Source organism: Arvicanthis niloticus, chromosome 1 (genome assembly GCF_011762505.2).
Source record: "Arvicanthis niloticus isolate mArvNil1 chromosome 1, mArvNil1.pat.X, whole genome shotgun sequence".
NCBI lineage: Eukaryota > Metazoa > Chordata > Mammalia > Rodentia > Muridae > Arvicanthis > Arvicanthis niloticus.
In genome coordinates this window covers 125,380,743-125,403,063 of record NC_047658.1, presented here as the reverse complement: position 1 = coordinate 125,403,063, position 22,321 = coordinate 125,380,743, and the positions used below count along the sequence as shown (strand labels likewise).

The 22,321-nt window shown below is 42.7% G+C and overlaps 1 protein-coding gene across 2 annotated transcripts; it reads right to left on the bottom strand.

The window, feature by feature from the left end:
- Positions 1 to 1,493: 1,493 nt before the first annotated feature.
- LOC143435466 (uncharacterized) lies at positions 1,494 to 22,314 on the bottom strand. 2 transcript variants are annotated; one of them, XM_076918265.1, is made up of 4 exons: positions 22,113 to 22,314; positions 10,642 to 10,851; positions 7,852 to 7,964; positions 1,494 to 2,063 (listed from the first exon to the last, which is right to left on the bottom strand). In XM_076918265.1, the coding sequence occupies exons 1-4, from the start codon at positions 22,150 to 22,152 to the stop codon at positions 1,995 to 1,997; spliced, it is 432 nt and encodes a 143-aa protein (XP_076774380.1). In that variant the 5' UTR covers positions 22,153 to 22,314; the 3' UTR covers positions 1,494 to 1,994. The 2 variants fall into 2 exon arrangements, with proteins under 2 accessions (XP_076774380.1, XP_076774382.1); XM_076918267.1 differs by lacking the exon at positions 1,494 to 2,063 and adding an exon at positions 4,989 to 5,322.
- Between the last annotated feature and the right edge of the window lie 7 nt (positions 22,315 to 22,321).

The following is a 22,321-nucleotide window of genomic DNA, read 5'->3' as shown; positions in this document are numbered from 1 at the left end:
AGGAAGAATTCATAAAGTTTTAATTTGAAAAGACTTGTCACATATTAATTTCTTTTCTTGTCCGTATGTGTGTGTGTCTTTGTATGTGTGTGTCTATCTGTGTATCTGTGTGTTTGTGTGTGTTAGTGCATGTGTATGTGTGTGTGTGTGTGTGTGTGTGTGTGTATGAGTGTGTATGTGTGTATGAGTGTGTATGTCTGTGTATGTGTGTGTGTCTGTCTATTTGGGTGTGTTTGTGTGTATGTTTATTTGTGTGTTTATGTGTGGGCATGTATGTGAATGTGAGTTTATGTGTGTGTGTTAGTGTATGTGCGGGTCTGTGTGTATATGTTTGTGTGGTTATGTGTGTGTGTGCATGCATGTGTGGGCTTAGACTAAATGCATTATGACTAAGCACACTCTCTGCCACCCAGATCATAGCCCCATCAATTTGAACTCAGCTTACATACTTGGGAATCCTGAGACTAAGATGTAAAATGAACATGGTTTTTAAATTTTTGTTTTAGTGCATGTGTATGAGTATTTTGCTTGGGTATAAACAGGTGATCATCCCCTTTTTTCCATTAATTTATTTATCTATTCACTTTACATTCGGATTAGAAACTCCCACTCCTCCTGGTTCCCCCACACACATAGTCCATTCCCCCATCACTCCTCCCCTTCTGGTGGCTGGAGAGATGGCTCAGTGGTTAAGACCACTGGCTGCTCTTTCAAAGGACTTGGGTTCAAATTCCAGCATACACATGGATGTTCACAACTGTCTGTAATTCCAGCTCCAGGGAATCTGATCAGCCCTTTTAAAAAAGTTAATGCCAGACATAGTAAATTTTTTAAAAAGTGGGGGGGGGGGGATCTTTTTAAGTCATTTTATTTTTCTTTATTTTTGAGACTTTCATACAGATATACATTGATTGATATCTAATCTCCATTCCCCCTTCCAACTCCCTATATATTCACAACACACACCCTTACAACATCATGTCTTTTCTCTTTTTCTTTTTTAAAACCTGCTAAGTCTAGTTAGTGCTGCCCATGGGTATGGGGCTGTCCTCTAGAGCATCGGTTCTCGACTTGTTGGTTGTGACCCCTTTGGGGGTCATCTATCAGATATCCTGCATATCAGATATTTATATGTGTAGTGAGCCGCTGTTTCAGTGGCTATACATTTGCATTTCCAAGATGGCGCTGGCCGCGTGTCTTCTCCAGATGTAAACAATTATCTGCGCAGTTGCTAGGCAGATAGGCGTGCTTAGTCACTGCCAATCCCGAGGCATAATATTGGGTGGTGAGCGAACAGCCAATCAGAAGTGAATATGTCACTCTAGACTGTACTTAAGCCGGACCCCTTCCTCAGCTCTGCCCTTCCGCGCCTCTCCGCATTTCCCACGTGTGTGAGAAAGATTAAAGCCTCGTTTTGCAGTAACTACCTGATCTCTGCGTCTCGTGATTTCTCCACGAATGCAAGGCTCGAAGGGGGGCGCGCTAGATATATGATGGTTCATACCAGTAGCAAAATTATAGTTATGAAGTAGTAACAAAAAAATTTTGTGGTCAAGGGTCATCACAACAAAAAATTTTGTGTATCAAAGGGTCGTAGTATTATGAAGGTTGAGAACCACTTCTCTAGAGCATAGAAGTCTATTAGCGCCCCCTCAGTCCCCAGAATGAGTCTCCCTCCTCATAATTATCCACTGCCAAGCTCCTCAGTAAGGGATGGTGCCTGGAGCTCACCTATGCAGAATTTTGGCTGGCTTGATCTTGGGCAAGTAAACAGAGCTGGTGTGAGCTCTGAGTGCAACAGCCATGCCACGTCCAGAGGACAGCATTGCACAGTGATCCTTGGTTCTTCTGTTCTTTCTGCCTCCTCTTCCAAGATGTTCCCTGCATGTGCTGACTGGTTTTGTGTGTCAACTTGACACAAGCTGGAGTTATCGAAGAGAAAGGAGTCTCCCTTGAGAAAATGCCTCCATGAGATCCAGCAGTAAGGTATTTTCTCAATTAGTGGTCAAGGGTGGGAGGGCCCATTGTGAGTAGTGCCATCCCTGGGCTGGTAATCTTGGGTTCTATAAGAAAGCAGGAAGGAAGTCAGTAACATCCTTCCATGGCCTATGCATCAGCTCCTGCTTCCTGACCTTGAGCTTCAATCCTGACTTCCTTTGGTGATGAGCAGCAATGTGGAAGTGTAAGCTGAATAAACCATTTCCTCCATAACTTGCTTCTTGGTCATGATGTTTTGTGCAGGAATAGGAACCCTGACTAAGACACTGCACCTTTTATTTTGTTTTAATTTTTTATTTATGTTTACACATGTATCTATGTGTGTGTGTATTACATATGCAGGTATCCATAGAGTCCTGCAGAGAGTATCAGATTCCCTAGAACTGGAGTTACAGGTGGTGGTGAGCCACTCCATGTGGGTGTTGGGGACTGAACTCAGGTCCTCTAGAACAGCAAATGGCCTTAACTGCTGAGAGATTTCTGCAGCCGCCCCAAAAGTTCTTTGTTTACTCACTTACTTACTTGTTTGTTTTGATTTTTTATTTTGTTTATTATTTCCCAGATAAATTCTTAGAAACTAAATAGCATCAGAATTAGACTGTTCCTGAGAGCAGAAACAATATTAAAAGAGAAGTTGGGGGCTGGAGAGATGGCTCAGTGGTTAAGAGCACTGTCTGCTCTTCCAGAGGTCCTGAGTTAAATTCCCAGCAACTACATGGTGACTCACAACCATCTGTAATGATATCTGATGTCTTCTGCTGGTGTGTCTGAAGACAGCTTCAGTGTACTCAAATACATAAAATAAGTAAATAAATCAGAAGAAGAAGAAGGAGAAGGAGAAGGAGAAGAAGGGGGAGGGGGAGGGGAGGGGGAGGGGAAGGGACAGGGACCTCAGTGTTTTACTTACAGGGACAGAAAGTTTAGTAGAATTACTTCAGTTTTATATAAACCCAAAGGAAATGTGTAATGTGAATTGTTAATCCACTCTGAGTTCCTGGCAGGGACCGAGCTTTTAGCTGCCCACCAGAGCTCTCTGGATTCGCTAATAAAAGACACATACATGTCAGCTTAATGTTTCTTTTCTTTTTTCTTTTCTTTTTTTTTTTTTTTTTTTTTTTTTTTTTTTTTTTTTTTTGGTTTTTCAAGACAGGGTTTCTCTGTGTAGTGCTGGCTGGCTGTCCTGGAACTCACTCTGTAGACCAGGCTGGCCTCGAACTCAGAAATCCGCGTGCCTCTGCCTCCCAAGTACTGGGATTAAAGACATGCGCCACTGCCACCCGGCTTTAATTTTTAATATGCCTAACTAGCTCAATGATTGGACACTTCTAAACTAGCACACACTTCTAAACTACCACACACTTCCCTCCAGTATTCCTGAGTTAATGACTTTTAAAATTTATATTTCATTTCTGCTATTCCAGACCCAACCAGAGGAGTGGCCCCTTGGGCCAGTTTCCCAGATTCTTACATGTTGGCAGGCCTTTAAGTCTGCTCTCTCTGCTTCTCCATCTTGTTGTGGTCCCTGTTCTTCTTCCCAACTTGGTCCCTCACCCTCCCAATCTAAAAGTCTTTCCTGTCTCCCTGCCCAGCCATTGGCTACATGGCAATTCTTTATTTCCAATCAAAGCCAGTTGGGGGCAGGGATCCTCAGCATCTGGAAGTGCTGTTTTGGGGAGCTGAATTAAGACAAAGCATTAGAACAAATCCCCAACAGAAATGGGAGAGAGAAGAGGAAAAAAGCAAACTTAAAACCATCAGGCGCAAGCAGTACTTGTGATGCAGACCTTTTAATCCTATCACTCCAAGGAAATGGCAGAGGCAGACAGATCTCTGTGAGTTCTAGGCCAGCCTGGTCTACATAGTGAGTTCTAGGGCAGCCAAGGATAGATAGTGAATTCCTGTCATTGGTCTGGAAAACAGAAGGAATCGTAGAAGAACTTGGAGACCCATTAGGGCTCATCAGGGAGACATCCCTGAGTCCTGTCAGTCTGGCTTCTCAGCAACACTTATCTGTAGAACTCCTGCTGTTTTGAGGCCTGGCAATGGGGGGGGAGGGTGTAGTGAGGGAGAGGGGTGGGTTTCAGTGTGCAAGCACTTCAACAAAACTGGCTAGTTCAGCCATTTGCCAATGTGCGTGAAAAAAATGGCCAGATATTTCCAGATTTTTTTTATCTCTTATCCAAAAGAATTAAAAATGAATCTTCATGTAGATTTTCAAAAGAAGAAAGATAACTATGTGGATTGTTAACCCAGGTGAGAGAGGGGTGCGCTATTAAGAGTGAAAATACTCAAGGGCCCTGGTTATTGTCTACAGCTTTCTTTTATGGGATTCAAGAGAAGGTATTTAGTTAGTGAGGAACGGTGAGGCTCATTCAATGTTTTGGTTGACAGATTAGGCCTTACAATTGTTTTTTTTCTCTGAGCATGTTTTTTCTGTCTTTCTCATAACACATCCCATTGTAATCATATGTAGTCCGATTATGCATGGGCATAAGATGGCCAATAGGGGATTTTCCATAGAGTACACTTAAGAGAAGTCGCCTTACTGGCATATCCCCAAAACCAGATCAGGACAGATCAATCTATTCTTCATATCTGGATACATTCAACTTATTCAAATAAACACTGTAAAAGTGAATATGGGTGTACATAACCCAAACCAAGCATAGCCTTGTGTTACTGACCCAGTTCTAGGCTTGCCTGCCTCACATGCCTGGAAAAGATCACAATTTTCCCTAGGGCCTCCAGAATGATGGAGCCTGACACCTTGGCTTTAAACCAGAGGGCCTTTTACAGATTTCACCTACAGAATGGAAAAGATATAAATATGTGGTGTTTAAATTCAGGACATCTTTAGTGACTTGTTATAGCAGCAAAAAGAAACAGATGAATTGCTTTCTCCTTTACTGGAAGAAATAAAGGAGAAAAGAACACAGCCCTTATGTCACAGAGAGACACATGAATCATTTATTAATCAGTTCCTTTATTCACTCATCAAATGTTAGTGCCCCCCCCCCTTTTTTTTCCTTTTCTTTTCCTTAGTTTATGGCACAGGGTCTCATGGAGCCCAGGCTGACCTTGAACTCATTGAGTATCTGAAGATGACTTTAAACTTCTCACATCTAGCCTCCTGGTCGGAAGTCCTGGGATCATAAGTGTTTGCTGCCACACCCAGTTGAGCTTCTCTCTTAAGTAGAGAACACTTATAGATGTTGGGGATAACATAGGAAAGAAGATGTCAAAGAATCCAAAGTGGTAATGGGGATACAGCTCAATGTAGAGCAAATGCTTAGCATGCGAAACGTTGTGGGATCAATCCCAACCCTGAAAAACAAACAAACAAACAAACATTGGGTCTGGAGAGATAGCTTAGCTCTCTCTAGAGAGCTAAGGTTCACAACAAAAAAGACAAAAAAAGAAAACAACCAAAAAACGGGGGCTGAGATATGATTCAGCTGGTAAGTTAGAAAAGTGTGGGGGAGGGGAGACAAGGCTGCCTGATGATTTGGGGTCTGAGCAACTGCATGGATGGATGAAGTTGTAGGGAGGGAGAGGATTAGGGTAGGTGTTGTACAGGTTGATCTGAGATGTTTAATCTGAGTAGAGAGACATCAACCAAGACACTGAAAATATGAGCTTGAACCTCAAAGGGTGGGGCCTCACTAGGGTAAGGAAAGTGGAAGCTATCAGTCTGAAATCCAGATAGGTTTTAAACCATGGGATGAATGAGGCTGTGAGAAAGAACTGCAGAGGGTAAGAGCTGAGGCTGAGGGTCTCCAGCATCAGGACCAGGATGAGGGTACTGGAACAGGCTCATCCAGAAGGATGGGCAGAAAGCTGCTAAGGTTCAGAACCCAGGTGAAGAACAGGGTACATGACAAAGGGTATTGTGTGACATGGAACTGTCCTGTAAAGTGACACAGTGTTGTGGGGTGTCCACCAGAGAAGACTACCTAGACACTGGTTTAAGCCAATAGAAAGTCTTTATTAGTTGACTGATGACTACACTGGGTGTTTGGGATCCCAGTGTAGCCCTGAGCCTTTCTCAGGATGAGCATGTAAGGACCAAACCCGCATGCTAGGTTGACATATTTTAGGTAACGAGGACAGTTAGCCAGAATCAGAACTATAGAAGCCAAAAGGCAAGGTTAGTACATTTAGAGACTTTGCCAGAACTATGGATTTTGATGGATTAGGTCTTGTTTTGTTTGTTTGTTTTTTGTTTGTTTGTTTGTTTGTTTTGGCAGGTGGTACTATGTGCAGAGTTTTACAGCTTAAATAGGACTTCCAACATGCAGTCAGCTGTGCTAAGGTCTGGTGGCCTGTTAACTCTCCATTGGTCTTAGTGAATGTCAGATTGTGAGCTCATCCTGATCTAAAGAGATATAATTGTTCCTAAGGAGTATAAATTTTACTGAATTGATACATAATTGGTCATATAGTTTAATATGCAGGGCCCTGTTGTTAATCCAATCAGAATGAAAATTAAAGGCCTAGCCAGTGCTGATAGCAAAGTAGTTAGCCAGGAGGGCCAAGAGAACAGAGACTGGTACCAATTATCTGATTAATGTATCTCTCTCTCTCTCTCTCTCTCTCTCTCTCTCTCTCTCTCTGCAGTTTTTTCCCAACCATGGCAGTTTTTTTTTAATACTCTTGATTACTGCAGAAACAACAGTTTATTCCTAAAGCCGTATCTAGTCCCCTTTGTCTCATGAGAAATAAATCTAAGCCTCTCCAATTTGGTAGGACCACTTCCACCAGGAAGTCTAACTATTGTTCTAATTTAGAATTGGAATTTTTTAGTACACCTAAGTCCTGATCAACCTGTTTGCTTAGTTTCTTAAGGTTTGTATGCCCCATGATAAAGGCTGACATACCAATAGCTTTTGGGGCAGCTATGCCAGCTCTAACCAGAAAACAGATGAAGACAGATACAGTTCTCTTTTCCTCTGTCCAGGGTCTATATGAAAATATATCTTTTTCCCTTTCCATTTTATAAAGAATCAGAAGAAACACATTTAGTTAAACCATTAGAGCATGCCCATCAAGTAATCTCAGGGGCTCAGTAATATGTTTGTTGTCCAGATGAAATAACCCATAAGGCAGATAACAAATGCCATCAGAATAAGGGGGAGTGCCCATGTTAAAGGCTTTGGACATTAGGCAAGTTTCAGCTGCCTGTAAGTCCTCTTACCCTAATTTGGGCTACCCTCAATCACACTGAGTTTTGTCAGTCAATTGGGTGACAGTCTAGTTAGTTCTTTTCCCTATGTAGTATAGGGACCACAGGTCTAAGCATAACCAGCAATCCCAACCAGGTTCTGACTGGGAATGAGGTCTAAGTGGTAGACGTTTTCAAGAGTGGAAAATGGGGATGGGGATACACCCACAGTAAGAGGTGGGATTTGAGCCCCAGATGTCTTAAGTGCTTTAGAAGAGAGCAGTGTTGGAGCCTTGGCATGGGTAGAAGATCTTTGTTAGGATCCAAAGGTCTGGGGACCTGGTATGTGTGGGTAAGTTCTTCAGTATAGTGAATCTATCCCCAGAGTCTTCCTGTGGCAGAAAGTCCCAGGTTTTCCCTGTTTCCCAAAGGCCAGAATCTTTCAAGGAACTGTTCAGGAAGACCTGTTTCATAACACAAGTTTTTACAATGGAAACTCCCTTGTTTTCAGCAACTAGGAGGCTCACCTCCCAAGGCATGCATAGAATTATAAATACTGTATTCCAGTCTCAAAAGAAAAACTCTCATAGCTTTCATTTCTCCAGATAACCAGACACTTAAAGTGGGATCAGGGAGCAAAGGTCAAGATGAACATAGTTTGCTGGTCTGTAGTCATCTTAGTAAATAAATACCTTTCCTGTGTCTTCCTCAGTTCCCAAGTCCAAGTCTGAGGGTAGTATGGGTTGGACCATGGCCTTGGAATCATACCAAACAAAAGACTCAGGAGGATGTGGAGAAAAAGGACCTGGAACACAAAGCAACCATGATTTTAAGTGGTCTATAGGCCATAGAATGTCCATATGGCATTATAAGCCTGTGGCTTGTCATGACCCAGGTGTGTTGGATCTATGGTACAATACATGCCCCCCTCACAGCTTTAGGAATGGAGAGACGATGGAGTCCTTTCAGGTTGGTTCTGTCACCCCTTTGGCTACCCACTTGGCCCAGCTAGTATCACTAGTCTCAAAAGGAAACTGGGGATGGACTTGGAGGTTGGCTGGATCTTTCAGATAGTCCAAAGAACAGCCTTTATAGAGGACTGGAGGGCCTGTGGTGAATGGTTAGAGAGTTTTGTCAACTGCTAGTCTCTGAGCTAAGGAAGCAGCTGGGGAGCCTTTCAAATATAACCTCATAGAAGGTAAGTCTCTCCTTATATGCAGTGCAATGGGGTCCAAAGCAAAGCAAAGGAAGGAGGTCAATTCACACTCTGGTGGACTCTAAGGAGAGTTTCGTTAGTATTTTTTTTTTTTCTTCATTAGACTAGCAGTAGTTGCCACAGATCTTGATGACTGGTAGACTATCCTGTAGTTACAGCATCCAAGTGTTTGGACAGTTATATCACATGGCATTTCCATGGCTCAAAATTTTGGGTTAAAACCCCATTTGCAATGTCTTTTGTTTCATGGACAAACAGATGAAAAGGTATTGAGACATCTGGAAGTGCTAGGGCCAGAGCTGAAGTCAGAGCTGTTTTTAAAGCTTCACATGCCTTTTGGTTCATCTCAATCCATAGTAGGGGATCCATGCCTCTCTTTGTGATGGTGTAAAGAGAGAGGTCTTGCTATTTCCACTAACTCTAGTATCTAAAGGCAGTAATATTTAGCCAAAACTAAGAACTCTTGAACCTGTCTCTGTCTTAGTCTTTGTAGTTGGGATCTAAGGGATAGCAGCAATCCTACTCTGAGACAAGCTCTTTTGCCTCCCCAAAGCTGATGCTAAGATAGATAGCCTCTGATGTATAAAGTTGGCCTTTCTTAACCAATATTCTGTAGACCAAGGTCTATAGCTCTTGGAACAATTCTCCAATGGCCTTTTCATAATTTTAGTTTCTGAGACTCTAGGAGGAGGTCATTTACATAGTGCAAGAGTATGGCCCTAAGAAAATTCTGATAGAAGGGCAGGGGTCAGCATTTAGTGTCTCATCAAACAGGGTTAGAGAATTTTAAAATAATTGGGGAAACCTAGTCCAGGTATGTTGCCCACTATAACCTCCCTCTGGGTCTGTCCATTTAAAAGCAAAAATGGGTTGACCCACCACTACCAATGGGGAGCTGAGGAATGAATCTTTCAGGTCCAACACAATGTACCTATTTCTCTGGAAGAATCAGACTCATGGGAATCAGAGGTCTCTGGTTTCTTCATAGGCAAGAAAGTTGTATTCCAGAGTGACTGGCAGGGCACCAAGATGCCTGTTTCTCTAAGCCAGCCTGTATGGACCACAATTTTTCTTTTTGTTTCTGGGGTCTTTGGGTATGGTTTAATCTGGAAAGGAGTATCTGAACTGGTTAGCTGAACAGCTATAGGAACTTGGTATTAGGCCAGTCCTGGGAGGTTGGTTTCTGCCCACATGCCTTTGTTAATCTGAGATATAGTCCAACTGTATTTTTTGATTGGGGGTAGGACTTTCATCGGACAGAAGGGAAGATACAAAAATTTTTGCTGGCTATCATTAAATCTAACTGCATTTCATTGTCAAAAAAGGTGATGGTGGCTTTCTATTTATGCAAGACACCCTGGCTCTCAATTGGTTCTGCGTTGTTAAAGTTACCTCCAGCAGCTAGGACAAAGTAAATCAATTTAGCAATTGTCTTTAATCTTTCTAAAAATTACCTAGCTAAAATTGTTTAAACTCCTTGGTCAGTGTTGGACAGAAAGGAAATTATACAGGCCTAATTATCCAGCAGGATGGGGGGGGGGGGCAGGAGTGAAAGGCAGAAGTGGGAGTTACTTCTTTTCTTTTCTTTTCTTTTTTTCTTTGAGAATGGTAGGCTTTTGAATGTTCAAATTTTATGGACCATAGATTTAAAAAAAGACATAAATCATGAAAGAAGAAAGAACAAAGCTTTCTTTTTCCTCTTTTGGTGTTGCTTAAAGCAGGTGTGGGGGTAGAGGGAAAATGTTCCTCAGGGAATTATTTCCCCATCCTATTTACATTTCATGTAGATAATAGACAGCCCGAGAGGAGAGGCTAGGCCCTTCTCATGTTCACACAGGGACCTGACCTTGACTGAAACAAACAAGCTCTCTGGGAGTAGGACAGAAAGTAAAGTAAGCTTTATTTAGTGGGGAGGGTGTCTCTGCATGACCTGGCAGAGCTCAAAAGATTTGAGTCCCCAACAAGAGGGCACAGGTCTTAAGCTAGTGGGGTGGGGTGGTTACACCAGAGAATGTCATTGGTCAATATAAGGAAACAGAATTGACAGAAACACACACACACACACACACACACAGAGAGAGAGAGAGAGAGAGAGAGAGAGAGAGAGAGAGAGAGAGAGAGAGAGAGAGAGAGAAGACAACCAGGAACCAGGCAGAAATGACCACGCCACATTCATGCACCTGAAAAGAGAAAATCTGGTGACTTCTCACACAGACCTCTCTCCTAAGTATCCAAACACAACACAAGGTGCCGTAACCAGACTTACCCCTGGAAGTGACAGGCCAGGTAACCTTTAGGGATGGAGGTGTCAGAGTCCTCCGAAGCATTAGGCACTGACTCATCAAAGGAACCTGGAACTTCTCAGGTTGCTGAATCCTTACAGGCTTCTTGATCACCACACTTTTTTTTTCACTCTGAGGGGGATCTGAGATCCTTGGTGTTTCCAGGTCTTGTCTCTGAGATTTCGGTGGGACCTCTGGAAATGTGGGGTGTTTGCCAGAGAAGACTGCTCAGACACCGGTTTAAGGCAATAGAAACCCTTTATTTGCCAGCTGGCGACTACACTGGGTATTCAGGATCCTAGTATAATCCAAGCCTTTCTTGGGGTGAGGTTTTAAGCACAAAAAACAAACACTGTGTTGACATACTTCAGTGAACAAGAACAGTTAGTCAGAATCAGAACTATAGAAGCCAAAAAGCAAGGTTTATACATTTAGAGACTTTGCCAGAACGATGGACTTGGATAGATTAGGTCTTTGTTTTTATTTTGGCAGGTGGTGGTACTGTCTTTGCATTTTCTCGTTATCTATACTCTGCATTTTCTCGTTATCTATACTCTGAGTTTTATGCCTTCCATCACACTTCCATCATAGAGTCAGGCGGGAGCCTACTAAAGACTGGGGTCTGTTACAACAGTTCGGCTAATGCTCTGGGTAGTGACAGGAGCAGTTTGCCAGAACTGGCAAGAATAAAAACTAAAGTTGCAGGAAAGAGAACTAGAGACATAACAGGACCAAGTGTTCCAGTGAAGGGATGGTCTGATTCTTAATGTGTATACATGCATCCCCTAGTATGGTTGTTCTTAATGTGTATACATGCATCCCCTAATATGGTCATTCTTTATGTGTACACATGCATCTCCTTGTATCGCTTTGTTCAAATATGTGGTACCTTGCACATGATGAAATGTAAAATTTATTAGGTTTGTTTGTTTGAGACATGATCTCACTATGTAGCCCAGGCTGTCCTAGAACTCATTATAAAGACAAGGGTAGCCTCAAACTCATAGAGATATGCTTGCTTCTTCCTTGAGTTCTGGGATTAAAGGTGTACACCACCATATCTAGAAAGAAATATAAAATTTAAACACTATAATCTTAGATTTTATTCCTATGTGTATGAGTGTTTTGCCTGCAGGTATGTGTACCACATACATTCAGTGCCCAAGGAGGCCAGAAGAAGGCACTGGGTCTCCTGGAACTGGAGTGATAGAAGGTTTTGAGCTACCTGACACGGGTGCTGGGAATTAAACTTGGGTCCTCTGCAAAACCAGCAGATGCTCTTAATCCCTGAGCCATATCTTCAGTTCCTGCGGTTTAATTTTTATCCTGCTCTCATGAGGAAGAGTGAGGATATAGGTCAGCAGCAGGATGCTTGCCTGGTAGTCAGGAAGGCCTGGCTTTAATCTCTAGCATCCAAAAGAAGACCAACAACAAAATTCTGGGGTGGGAATGTGAAGAGGAGAGACTCTTTACATTGTTGCTGAGACTCTAAATTGCACAATTTCTATTTTTAAAAAAACTGATTTGTTTTGTGTAGGCAAGTAGATGTGGGTATGTGTCTGGTCATGCATGTCACAGTGGCATGTGGAGGTCAGAGGACAACTTGGAGAGTCCATTCTCTCTACTACCTGGATCACAGGGATCAAACTCAGGTTGTTGGTCATTAAGTACCTTGACCAACTGAGTCATCTCAATGGCCCCAACAGTACAACTTCTATATGAAAGACATGAATACATCAGGAAGCCCCTAATGTCTAGGAGCTTAAAATCTACCTCCAAGTTGGGCATCGTGGTACACATCTTTAATCCCAGCACCTTTAATCCTAAGCACTCAGTGGCAGGAGGATATTTGTGAGTTCGGGGCCAGTCTTTTCTACTTAATGAGTTCCAGAACAGCTAGAGCTATATAGAGAAATCCTGACTCAAAAATAAGTGAATGAGTGAATAAATAAATAAATAAATAAATAAATAAAATCTAACTCCAATGATTATCTAAGAACGTGGGATAGTCGGGAGATTTGGAAAAATCTGGTGGGATCCAGAAAGGTTCAAGAAGCTTAACTTCCTGGAAGAAATGGTAGATGGACCGAGCCCGAACATGATCAAAGTTCTTGGGGGTTTAATTAATTTTTTAAAAGACATTTATTTTGCCTGCATGTATAAGGGTGTTGAATCCCCTGGGACTGGAGTTACAGATAGCTGTGAGCTGCCATGTCGGTGCTAAGAATTAAAACCTGGTCCTCTGGAAGGGCAGCCAGTGCTCTTAACTGCTGAGTCATCTCCAGCTCCAGAGGGCTAATTCTTTTAGCATGTTCACAGGCCTGGGAACTCATTTCCTTTAGTCTTGTCAGGTAGTTTTTTGTCAATCACCGCTCCTCTTGAAGAAAACCACACACTGAACCTATCATCTTTTCAGGAAGTTGACTCATTGACCAAATAACCCCACTCCTGGTACCTTATTCCACACAGATTTCACACTCATGGAGATGCTCATTGCTGTGTTGTTTGTGAAGGTGAAAAACTCCACTTGACCTGAATGCTGATCAGAGACTGATATGAATATTGCAGGGATCAATTTAAATATTGTGGTGCATCCCTTGCACCATGCAGACTAGAAGAAAGTGGCTCAACATAAGCTGAGATGGAATGTTTTTCAAAATAAGTTAGCCTATAGGAGCAAGGCGGAGCAAGGTCTTATAAGTCATATTTTCTATTGCTGTGATGAAACACACGGGCAAAAGCAGTTTGGGGAGGAAAGGGTTATTACACATACATGTTCATACTACACTTCATCATTGGAAGGCATTCAGGACAGGAACTCAGGCAGGACAGGAACCTGGAAGCAGGAGCTAATGTAGAGGCTGTGGAGGAATATTGCTTCCTGGTTTGCTCCCCATGGCTTGTTCAGCCCGATTTCTTATAGAACTCAGGACTTTCGCTCAGGGATGACCCCACCCACAATGGGCTGGGCCCTCCCATATCAACCATGAATTAAGAAAAGCCCTACAGTCCTATGTACAACTGGATTTTATGGAGGCATTTTAAAAATTGAGGCTCTCTCCTCTCAGATGACTCTAGCTTGTGTCTAGTCGACATTAAAACAAAGCAAAACCATCTCTATCGGGTAGATAGTATAAATTGTTCAATATTTACTTCTAGTATCTGATCTTCATATTGCTAGATGAGCTTGCTTGTTTTTCTGTTTGGTGAGCCTGTTACCAGCAGAGGGCGCCCTCTCCACACTTCATGCTCCAGTTAGGTCACTTTCAAAACTTGCTGGATCATTCTGTTTCCTCAGGCCAGGAATTCTTATTTTCAAAACGTCTGTGAGCCTGTATGGTTCTTCTGACCTCTTTCATTTATTTTTTAAAAGTGTATGTGCGTTCATGTGTGCTTGCATGCGGTATTTTCCTGATAGTTGAGATGTTGGGTCAGACACAGGGTCAGTTAAATGGGTAGTAAGGAGAATAAAATAAGTGGCTAATAAGGGGACTAACAGCCTTATATAATTTGGATCTGGATCTGCAACATTCCAACTCTGCAACTCACAAATTTCTCTTTAGTCAATCGCCTGTAAAATCTTTAACATGGGTGTAGTTGCCCCGGGAGCTTCATCCCTCATGGGTAATGACTTCTCTTACTGTCTCTTCCTTTCTGTCCAAGGTCATTTATCACTTAACATTTCAGAAGTTGTTAGAGGACTGCCTGGGCAAGGTAGGATGTCATAGTCTCCTGAGGGTCCCTTCAGGCGTTTCTCCTGTAAATGGGTGAAGGTGAGTGTCCATGTGTCTTAAAAGTATCTATAACTAAATCACGAAGTAGTAACATAAGATATCTAAGACCCAGAAATGGTTGCACACACCTTCAATCTCAGCCCTCAGGAGGCTGAGGCCAGGGGGTTGCAGGCCTTAAACCAACTTGAGCTACATAGTGAGCTCAGAGCCAGCACAGGATATGGGCAAAGACCTGTTCAAAAGAAAAAAAGCAAACAAGAAACTTTCGTTTTTGCGTGTACAAGGCAAGGAGAAGGCCTAATAAACTCTCACTGATAACCCCTTGATCTTGATCGCGGACTTCTAGCCTCGAGAATCCTAAGGAAGCTGTGAGCAACAGTAGTAGCTGGGGTTCGAATCCCAGCATTGAAGTGGTCTGAGACAGAAAGGCTTTGGGGCCTACCCTGAAAGTTCCAGACCAGTTTGGCTACATAGGGAAACCCAGTCGCAGAAAAAACAGGACTGGGGATTTGCCTCAGTGGTAGGACACTTGCCCAGCATGCGTGGTGACTAAATTCCATCTTCAACAGGAACAACGATAGAAGGTGTTGTGAGAAAATAAGTTCGGGCTGTGCAGGCCATGGAATCTGAGGTGCAACTCAAAGAACAGAAGAAAGGTACACAAGTAGGTGCATACCAGTTATGCTGTCCTCTAGCAGGTTCAAGAAGTCCAACCTGAGAATGTACAGCTCATGATTTTGTTTGTTTGCTTGTTTGTTTTCAGGGTCTTGTTCTTTAGGCTAGGCTATGTAGCACAGGCTGACCTCAAACTCAAACTGCTCTCTCTCCCGCTTCTAAAATGCTGGTACCAGAGGCATGAGCTACCAGGGCATAGCTCGTGGCTTCTATGGCTACACACTTCCCTGTAGCAGCACACCTTTACAACCCATAAACAATGAATACACTATTAACAGATCAAAATAATGTATCCTCTCAGTATCATAAAAAACAAGAGGCAAAAATTCTTTTATATAAACAGTTACCCTCTGTTACTCTGCCTGACCTAAAAACTCTCTATGGAGTTGTTAATGAGGATCCATTAATTAAACTTATTTTGTGTAACTCTGGGGGGGGGTGTTTGTTTGTTTTTGCTGTAGTTTTTTTTTTTTTAGATTTACTTTATAAAAAATTGATGTGTATGAGTGCTCTGTCTACTTGTACACTTGCATGCCAGAAGAGGTCATCAGATCCCAGTGTTGCGAGCCACCATGTGGTTGCTGGGAACTGAATGCAGGACCTCTGAAGAGCAGGCAGTGCTATTAACAGGTGAGCCATCTCTCCAGCCCTATTATTGTTTCTTTTTGTTATAATGGGTGCTAGAGAAAGTGCTCTCACCCTGAACAGCACTCCCAAACTCCCGAGGTTTTTAAATTAACTAGGGACCTTAGATTGCGTCAAGTCATGGGTGCATTTCAGAATGTACCTACTGTTGAGACAAAGCTCACTGACACAGTGATTCCATTATATTTAACACATTTATATTTCCACAATATTTTCTACCAACTTTTCACGTCCTTTTCTCTCTGCTACTGCTGTGATGTGTGACTAGGGTTCTTGCCTTGAATTCCCTCAGTAATGGGCTGCAACCTGGACACGTAAGACAAATCAATCCTTTCTTCCCCTACGTAGCTTTTTATCAGGCATTTTGTCAGAGCAACAGAAGTGAAAGGAGAACCTCAAGGCTAAATTTTGTGATCGGGAGCTGTGGGTGGGAGAGCTTGGGGAAGGGGCACAGGCACAGAAGGGGATGGGAATAAAGGAAGACAGATCAAAGAAAGCAAGGCTGTTAAGGCAAGGTAAGGGAGCTGCTTGCTTGTCTAACGTGGGGGTGGGGACATTTCAACTATAAGATCTGGAGTGTTTGGTAAGGTTGGGCAGAAAAGAATTTTTAAGAAAGAGTTTAAAAAACTCTTAGCCCAGAGGTGGTGGCTCACACTTTTCATCCTAGCACTTGGGAGGCAGAATTGGGCAAATCTATGAGTTCAAGGCCAGCCTGGTTTATAAAGTGAGTTCCAGAAGAGCTAGGTCTACACGGAGAAACCAGGTCACAAACACTCTTAAAAATTCTTTGTCCTTTCTTTGTTCTCTTGTTTCTTTGATCTCAGAACCATGAACCATGCTAGAAAGGACAAGTTCCAGGGAATGGCTTGATCAGGAAGTTAGACTAGACAGTGACTAAGAAGAGGTTTTCTTCCTGGAGAGCTGGAAGATACTTCTTGTCAGGGACCCTTCCAGGCTTTATCCTGCATTTCAATACTTCCTTAGGCTGAGGGTGGATGAGACAGTCAAAGGCTGGGAAGAGAACTAGACTAAACTTTGGTCCAGTAAAACATTTTGACCAGTTCAATGAGTGTAGGAATGAGCTCACCATTTGGGAGATAAGAACGGGAATTTAAGATCTGTGTGAGACCTCATCTGTAAGCAAAGAGATTACCTACAGGTCTTACCTAAGTCAGTTGAGGACTAGTTAATCTCTGCAAGAGGTGATTTTTTTTTTTTTTTAAATCTTCCCCACCTTCCAGGAGGGCAGGGATAGATAAAGTTCCACATTGCTTCAGAGGAGAGCAAACCGGAGAAGCAGCAGAATGCTCCAGAGTAGTGGTTGTCAGAAAGTGCCATGCCTTCAGTTACTTTAGTTTATGCAGAATAATCTTGACCTAAGTCATTCCATTGTGATCATAAATGCCAAGGTAGAATGACTACATCTTGTTTATACAAGTGCCCAGCTGCCATCTGCCAGCACACCAGGGGCCGAAATCTGTTAAATAATTTATCTGTACTGATAAATAATTACACACGAGATTATGGCGATTCACATCAGAAGCTTCAGACAGACAAGCTTCTCAATCACACCAGATGTATCCCTCACCCGACAGATGGTAAAGGATGTACCTTAAGACAGACATAGCAAGCACACTGACATCATCTGGTCACTCATGAGCTTTATCTAGGAAAACTGCCACAGCAAGGGAACTCTGTTTATCTGTGGACTAAAATCGTGGTTTCTCCTGTGTGACCTACCCAGGCTGCTAGTAAAAGCTTCTGCCACCAGATCTGCAGGCACTTGACAACCCTGTGCCTGTGACCTGGTTTGCAAAACTTAAATGATCCTTTATAGAAAAAAATATCCTTTCATCTCTACCGGCCTTTCGCCTTTGCCTACAACACAGCCTGGGTGATGCCTTAGCCACACACAACTTTGTGATGCGTGATGGGTGAGCTTGTAAAAATAAACTGTAAAACAAAGGTTAGGTTTAACATGAATGTTACAGTTAGAATGACAAAGCTAAGAAACATTTAGAAAGGTAAATATAAGGGCTTGCGCAAGCTGGCTAGTCAAGCTGACCCGAAAAGAGAAAGAAGGACTGCGTTCTTAGGGAGGTGAAAACAACAACAACAACAACAAAAACCGAACTTGGTTTGGTCTTGGTAGGTTCCAGCTATGAGGGAGCCCCACCCCCAGCCTCAAGAAGTCTGCAAGGCACTGCTACTCTTTCTTCTAATATTTCTCAATACGTTTAAACACATTCTTGTATCTGATGCATATAATTAAAACAGACTGAATTATGGATAAGGGCAGCTTCTAAGAAGGCTTTTGCTTCTTTCTGGAAGGAAACCACTTCAAGCTGCCCCAAGGGTTGGCAAGAGGAGGAGGAGTGGATGACGAGGAGTCACAAGTCCCGATGCCAGGTAGCCCTGTGCTGCTGCACTCTGTTACATCTGCCCTTTGCTCTGGAGGATGCACTTGCTTTCTTGCCTGCTGAAATAAACCCACTTGATTGCCCTGCTTGCATCCTGCTTTGAATTTTTCTAGATCAGAAGTTAGAGATGGAGTTCAGGAAGAGACACCCCCCCCCCCAACATCAGTAATATTAGTACTTAAGGTTGAAGTAGCCAGGCAGTGGTGGCGCACAACTTTAATCTCAGCACTTGGGAGGCAGAGGCTTTCGGATTTCTGAGTTCAAGGCCACCCTGGTCTACAAAGTGAGTTCCAGGACAGCCAGGGCTACACAGAGAAACCCTGTCTTGAAAAAACAAAAACAAACAAACAAACAACAACAACAACAAAAAGGTTGAAGTAAAAGAAGTTATGATTGCTGAGGGCTGTGGATACCAAATAAAATCAGGAATAAATAGAGAATTAAAGCCAATGAAATAGACTTAGGGTGTTGAATTTATATCCTTTTAATACACTATGACACGGAGAAAAAAAGGCAAACATATTTGTGTCTCTGACATAGCTCACTGAGGAGTGTATTATATATACCGCAGTTCTCTGGTGTTATTTATAAAAAGTATTGCTGGGGGCCGGGAAATGGTTCATTGGTTAAGAGCACTGATTGCTCACCAAGGTGTTATGCAGTAGTTAGTTTCCTCTGAGACTGAAATAATCCATCCTACAGGGAAGCTCCGTAAGCAGGAAAGTCCCTCAGACTGACCAGATTCACTAGGTCTCTCCCTGCCACTGTAAGCAATAGAAGCCGAGAGCTCCTCTCAAAGGAAGCTGAGGTGCCAAGAAGACTCTTGAGACCAGCCCAGCTGCCTGGAAGAAGTTTAGACCAACTGAGGTACCTGGAAAGGACAATCTCCATCCTGTTGAGCTGCCTACAGACTGTGCAGTGTGCTCCAGGTGCCCAGCTTTTGTAGGATGTCACCTGTACTGGGGTGAGCGTTCGTATCTATCTTCGAGTCATTTCTGCTCCTGTAAGTAACCCCAATAAAACTTACGGTTTACCAAATTAGACTTTGGTTGCATCCATACTTTGGTCTATAATGGGCTTCCTATCTGGCTGAGTAGACATGCGTGTGGCATCTCCTCAAGAAAAGTTTATCACATGCCAGAGGACCTGTATTTGATTCCAAGCACCCACAAGGATGCTCACAACTGTCTGTAACTCCAAACCCTGGGGATCTGATGTCCAAGAGCCTTTGTGGATTCTGGGCACTGATATGGTATGGAGACTACAGTCATAACAATTGTACACATAAAATAAATTATACATATATACATCATATATATATATATATATATATATATATATATATATATATATTCAGTCACTTACAACAAATATATCAGTACTAATGTACCAGTATGTTGTATGTAGTATAACAGTTGTGCCTCTTAGACATACTCCACAACAATATTAGAAGTTTGTGATAGTGAGTTGGTTTGTGATGCTTATGAAGACAGTCTGGAACCTCCTCGCCCTTCTACACTGTGTCCTGGGGTTGGGCATCGGATTTTCTGGAAGGTTTTGCCAGTAGGGGGCACTGGAGGAGTTGGAAGGCTGGAGGAGCAAGGAGAAAAGTAATCCGTATTTCCTTGCTCTTCCTCATGGTGTTAGCAGATTGTGTGTCTTGATGGCTGCAGCGGCTGGTTTTGATCTCTAGGATTTAATTCACCTTCTGTATCCAGCCCCAGGGCTGACCTTCAGAAATAAGGTCCCAGGGCAGAACCACTACCTCCTCAAGGGTCTGAATCCCAATAGCCCAGGGTTTTCCTCTCCCTAATTGAGGGGTGGATGCTTCCTGCAGTTAAGTGTCTCTGCCTCAGCACTGTTTCCTTGGTCCTTCCCAACTTTCCATATCTTTCCCAGCAGTTCCTTAACGTCTCTGGAAAACCAACTGCTTTGATGTCTGTTTTCTGGCCAGATCCTGATTCACACATTCCAATACTCCAATCCAGAAACATAGTATAGTCGGATGCATATGTGTTATAGCAGCATTTAAAGCCAGATAAATGATTGCATATATGGTATACTGATTTCAATTGGAAAATAAGATTTACTCTTTTTTTTAAATGTTTCATTTTTTTTTATTTTATTTTATATGTTTAAGTATTTGCCTGCATGTATCTGTATGCACTATGTGTGTCTGGTACCCATGGAAGCTAAAAGAGGGTACTAGATCCCCTGAAATTGAACAAGAGTTTCAAGTGATTAAGAGTTGCTCTGTGGGGGCTAGAATCCAACTCGGAATCCTCTGTAAGAGGAGCAAGTACTCTCCCGCCTTACATAAGACTTATTCTAAAAGCTGACACTACACATTAAAGTTAGAAGGTCAGCGGCTGACTCGGAGGTGTAGCTCAAGTAATCAAAGCATTTGCTTAGCATGCCTAAGTCCCTGGTTATCATTACAGTACCCAAACTGAAACCAAACAAACAGAAAACAACACAATGGAAAAGGGAGGTGTATGTGTGTGTGTGTGTGTGTGTGTGTGTGTGTTTCCTATAGACACTGACAGTTCAAAACACTTAAACTACAAGGGGTAAACCTCAGAAGAGCAGATCAGTTCAGAGAATGGGGGAGGCAGCTCCTTCTCATGAAAACAAGTGATAGGCTGACTTTCAGATGTCACATTGTGACATTCCATATGCGCTAGGAGGCTTCACTATGCATTTTCACTTACAATAATTTGTCTCTTAGTAAAGAGAAAAGTGGATTAGGAATAGAGAAAAAAAATCACAGTTGCTTTTTTAATCTAGTTGGAACAGAATGCGAACTATGTGCATTTTGTAAAAGATACTTGTTATATTTTTGTTTCCATGACAAAATAAATTATAAACCTCACACTAGAAGGGGATCAATGTCCTTTCTCTCTCTGTTCTAGACCTAACACATAATCCATTATAAAAGGAGCTGGAAGACCTTCTAGATGATCCCAGTTCAATTTCTACCACCAGTGTGGAGATTCACAGCTGTAACCCCAGTGGTCCAATGGATGCTTCTGGCCTCAGGGGGCACTGTATACATGTGATGAACATATATACACATAACACGTAAAATAATAATGGAATTCAACTTAAATATGCATTAAAACATTGCTTTTCTGTATAAATTAGAGCAAGAGTTTGTAAGGCTGTCACTGGAGGGGAAATCTCTTAGGGAAAGGGACAAGGTTCTAGGAAGGAACCGTTAACACTCAGGTCATTGTTTCTGCAGGTGGCCAGGGCTGATGTTGCTTTCCCCTGTAAGGCTCCAGGGAGAGGGAGGGAGAGGGAACAGGAACAAAGCAAACAAAGCAATCTTCCAAGAGTCAACCCCCAGAATAGAAGAGGAAGGGCCCAAACTTAGCAGAAAAGACACATGGGGCCGGAGTTGACATTAGCTGGAGTGCTATTGTCCCACTCGGTAGACACCCACTATCTTCTGTTCAACTGTAACATTGTAGCAGGCAGTCCTAAGGGCAAGCTCTTCAGATCTACAGCCCAAGAGGGTGAACTGTACAGATTGGTGCTTCCAAGACAGCCCAGCCTTGCTCTCCACACTCCTATGGATAATGACTTCTATCCTTGAGGGACCTGGAGCATGCTCACCTGAGGCTCACATGCTTGCAGACTTTTATTTTCTGTAATCTGTATATATTTGTGTATTATTTACTGTGTAAAGCATAAGGTGTAAAGTGAGTTAGTACTACAAATTAAAGTGTGAAAGAGGAACCAGCTTTCAAGTAAAATCAGGATTACTTGGCAAGTTGCATCCAAAAAACTGACATGGCTTGTGAATATATTGGTTATTCAATAAATTCTGACATTCTGGCGACACAAAATGAGATACGTTTATCTAGAGAATGATACGGCATGGGTATCTCTGAAGTTTATGTAGTATAAACACGTTGGCATTTGAACTTTTTACATACTTTTCAGATCAGACATGACAACAGTTGGCACATTTCCTACCTCGGAGGAAGAAGACATAAAAGTTCTTAAAAGATCCCATGCAGGTATCTTGTCTTCGGCCCAGAGAACCAAGAATTCTTAGGCAGCAAGAGGAAGTTTTGATCCTAGCTTTCTTCCGGGACCACTGCAACGCCCAGAGGGCGCCCTCACCTCGAGCCGGGGCCGCAGGTGGGCTAAGTGGGACGGGGGCGTGGTCTCAAGGGTGGGCC

Bases quoted from the DNA above. Each gene is read 5' to 3' on its own strand.
- LOC143435466 (XM_076918265.1), bottom strand. From the start codon at position 22,152: ATGGGATCTTTTAAGAACTTTTATGTCTTCTTCCTCCGAG. The intron at 7,965-10,641 runs GTAAGTCTGGTT...TTTGTGTTCCAG, and splicing joins CTGGCCTGTCACTTCCAGGG to GTCCTTTTTCTCCACATCCT. The intron at 2,064-7,851 runs GTATTTATTTAC...GCTTTCTTATAG, and splicing joins CTGAGGAAGACACAGGAAAG to AACCCAAGATTACCAGCCCA.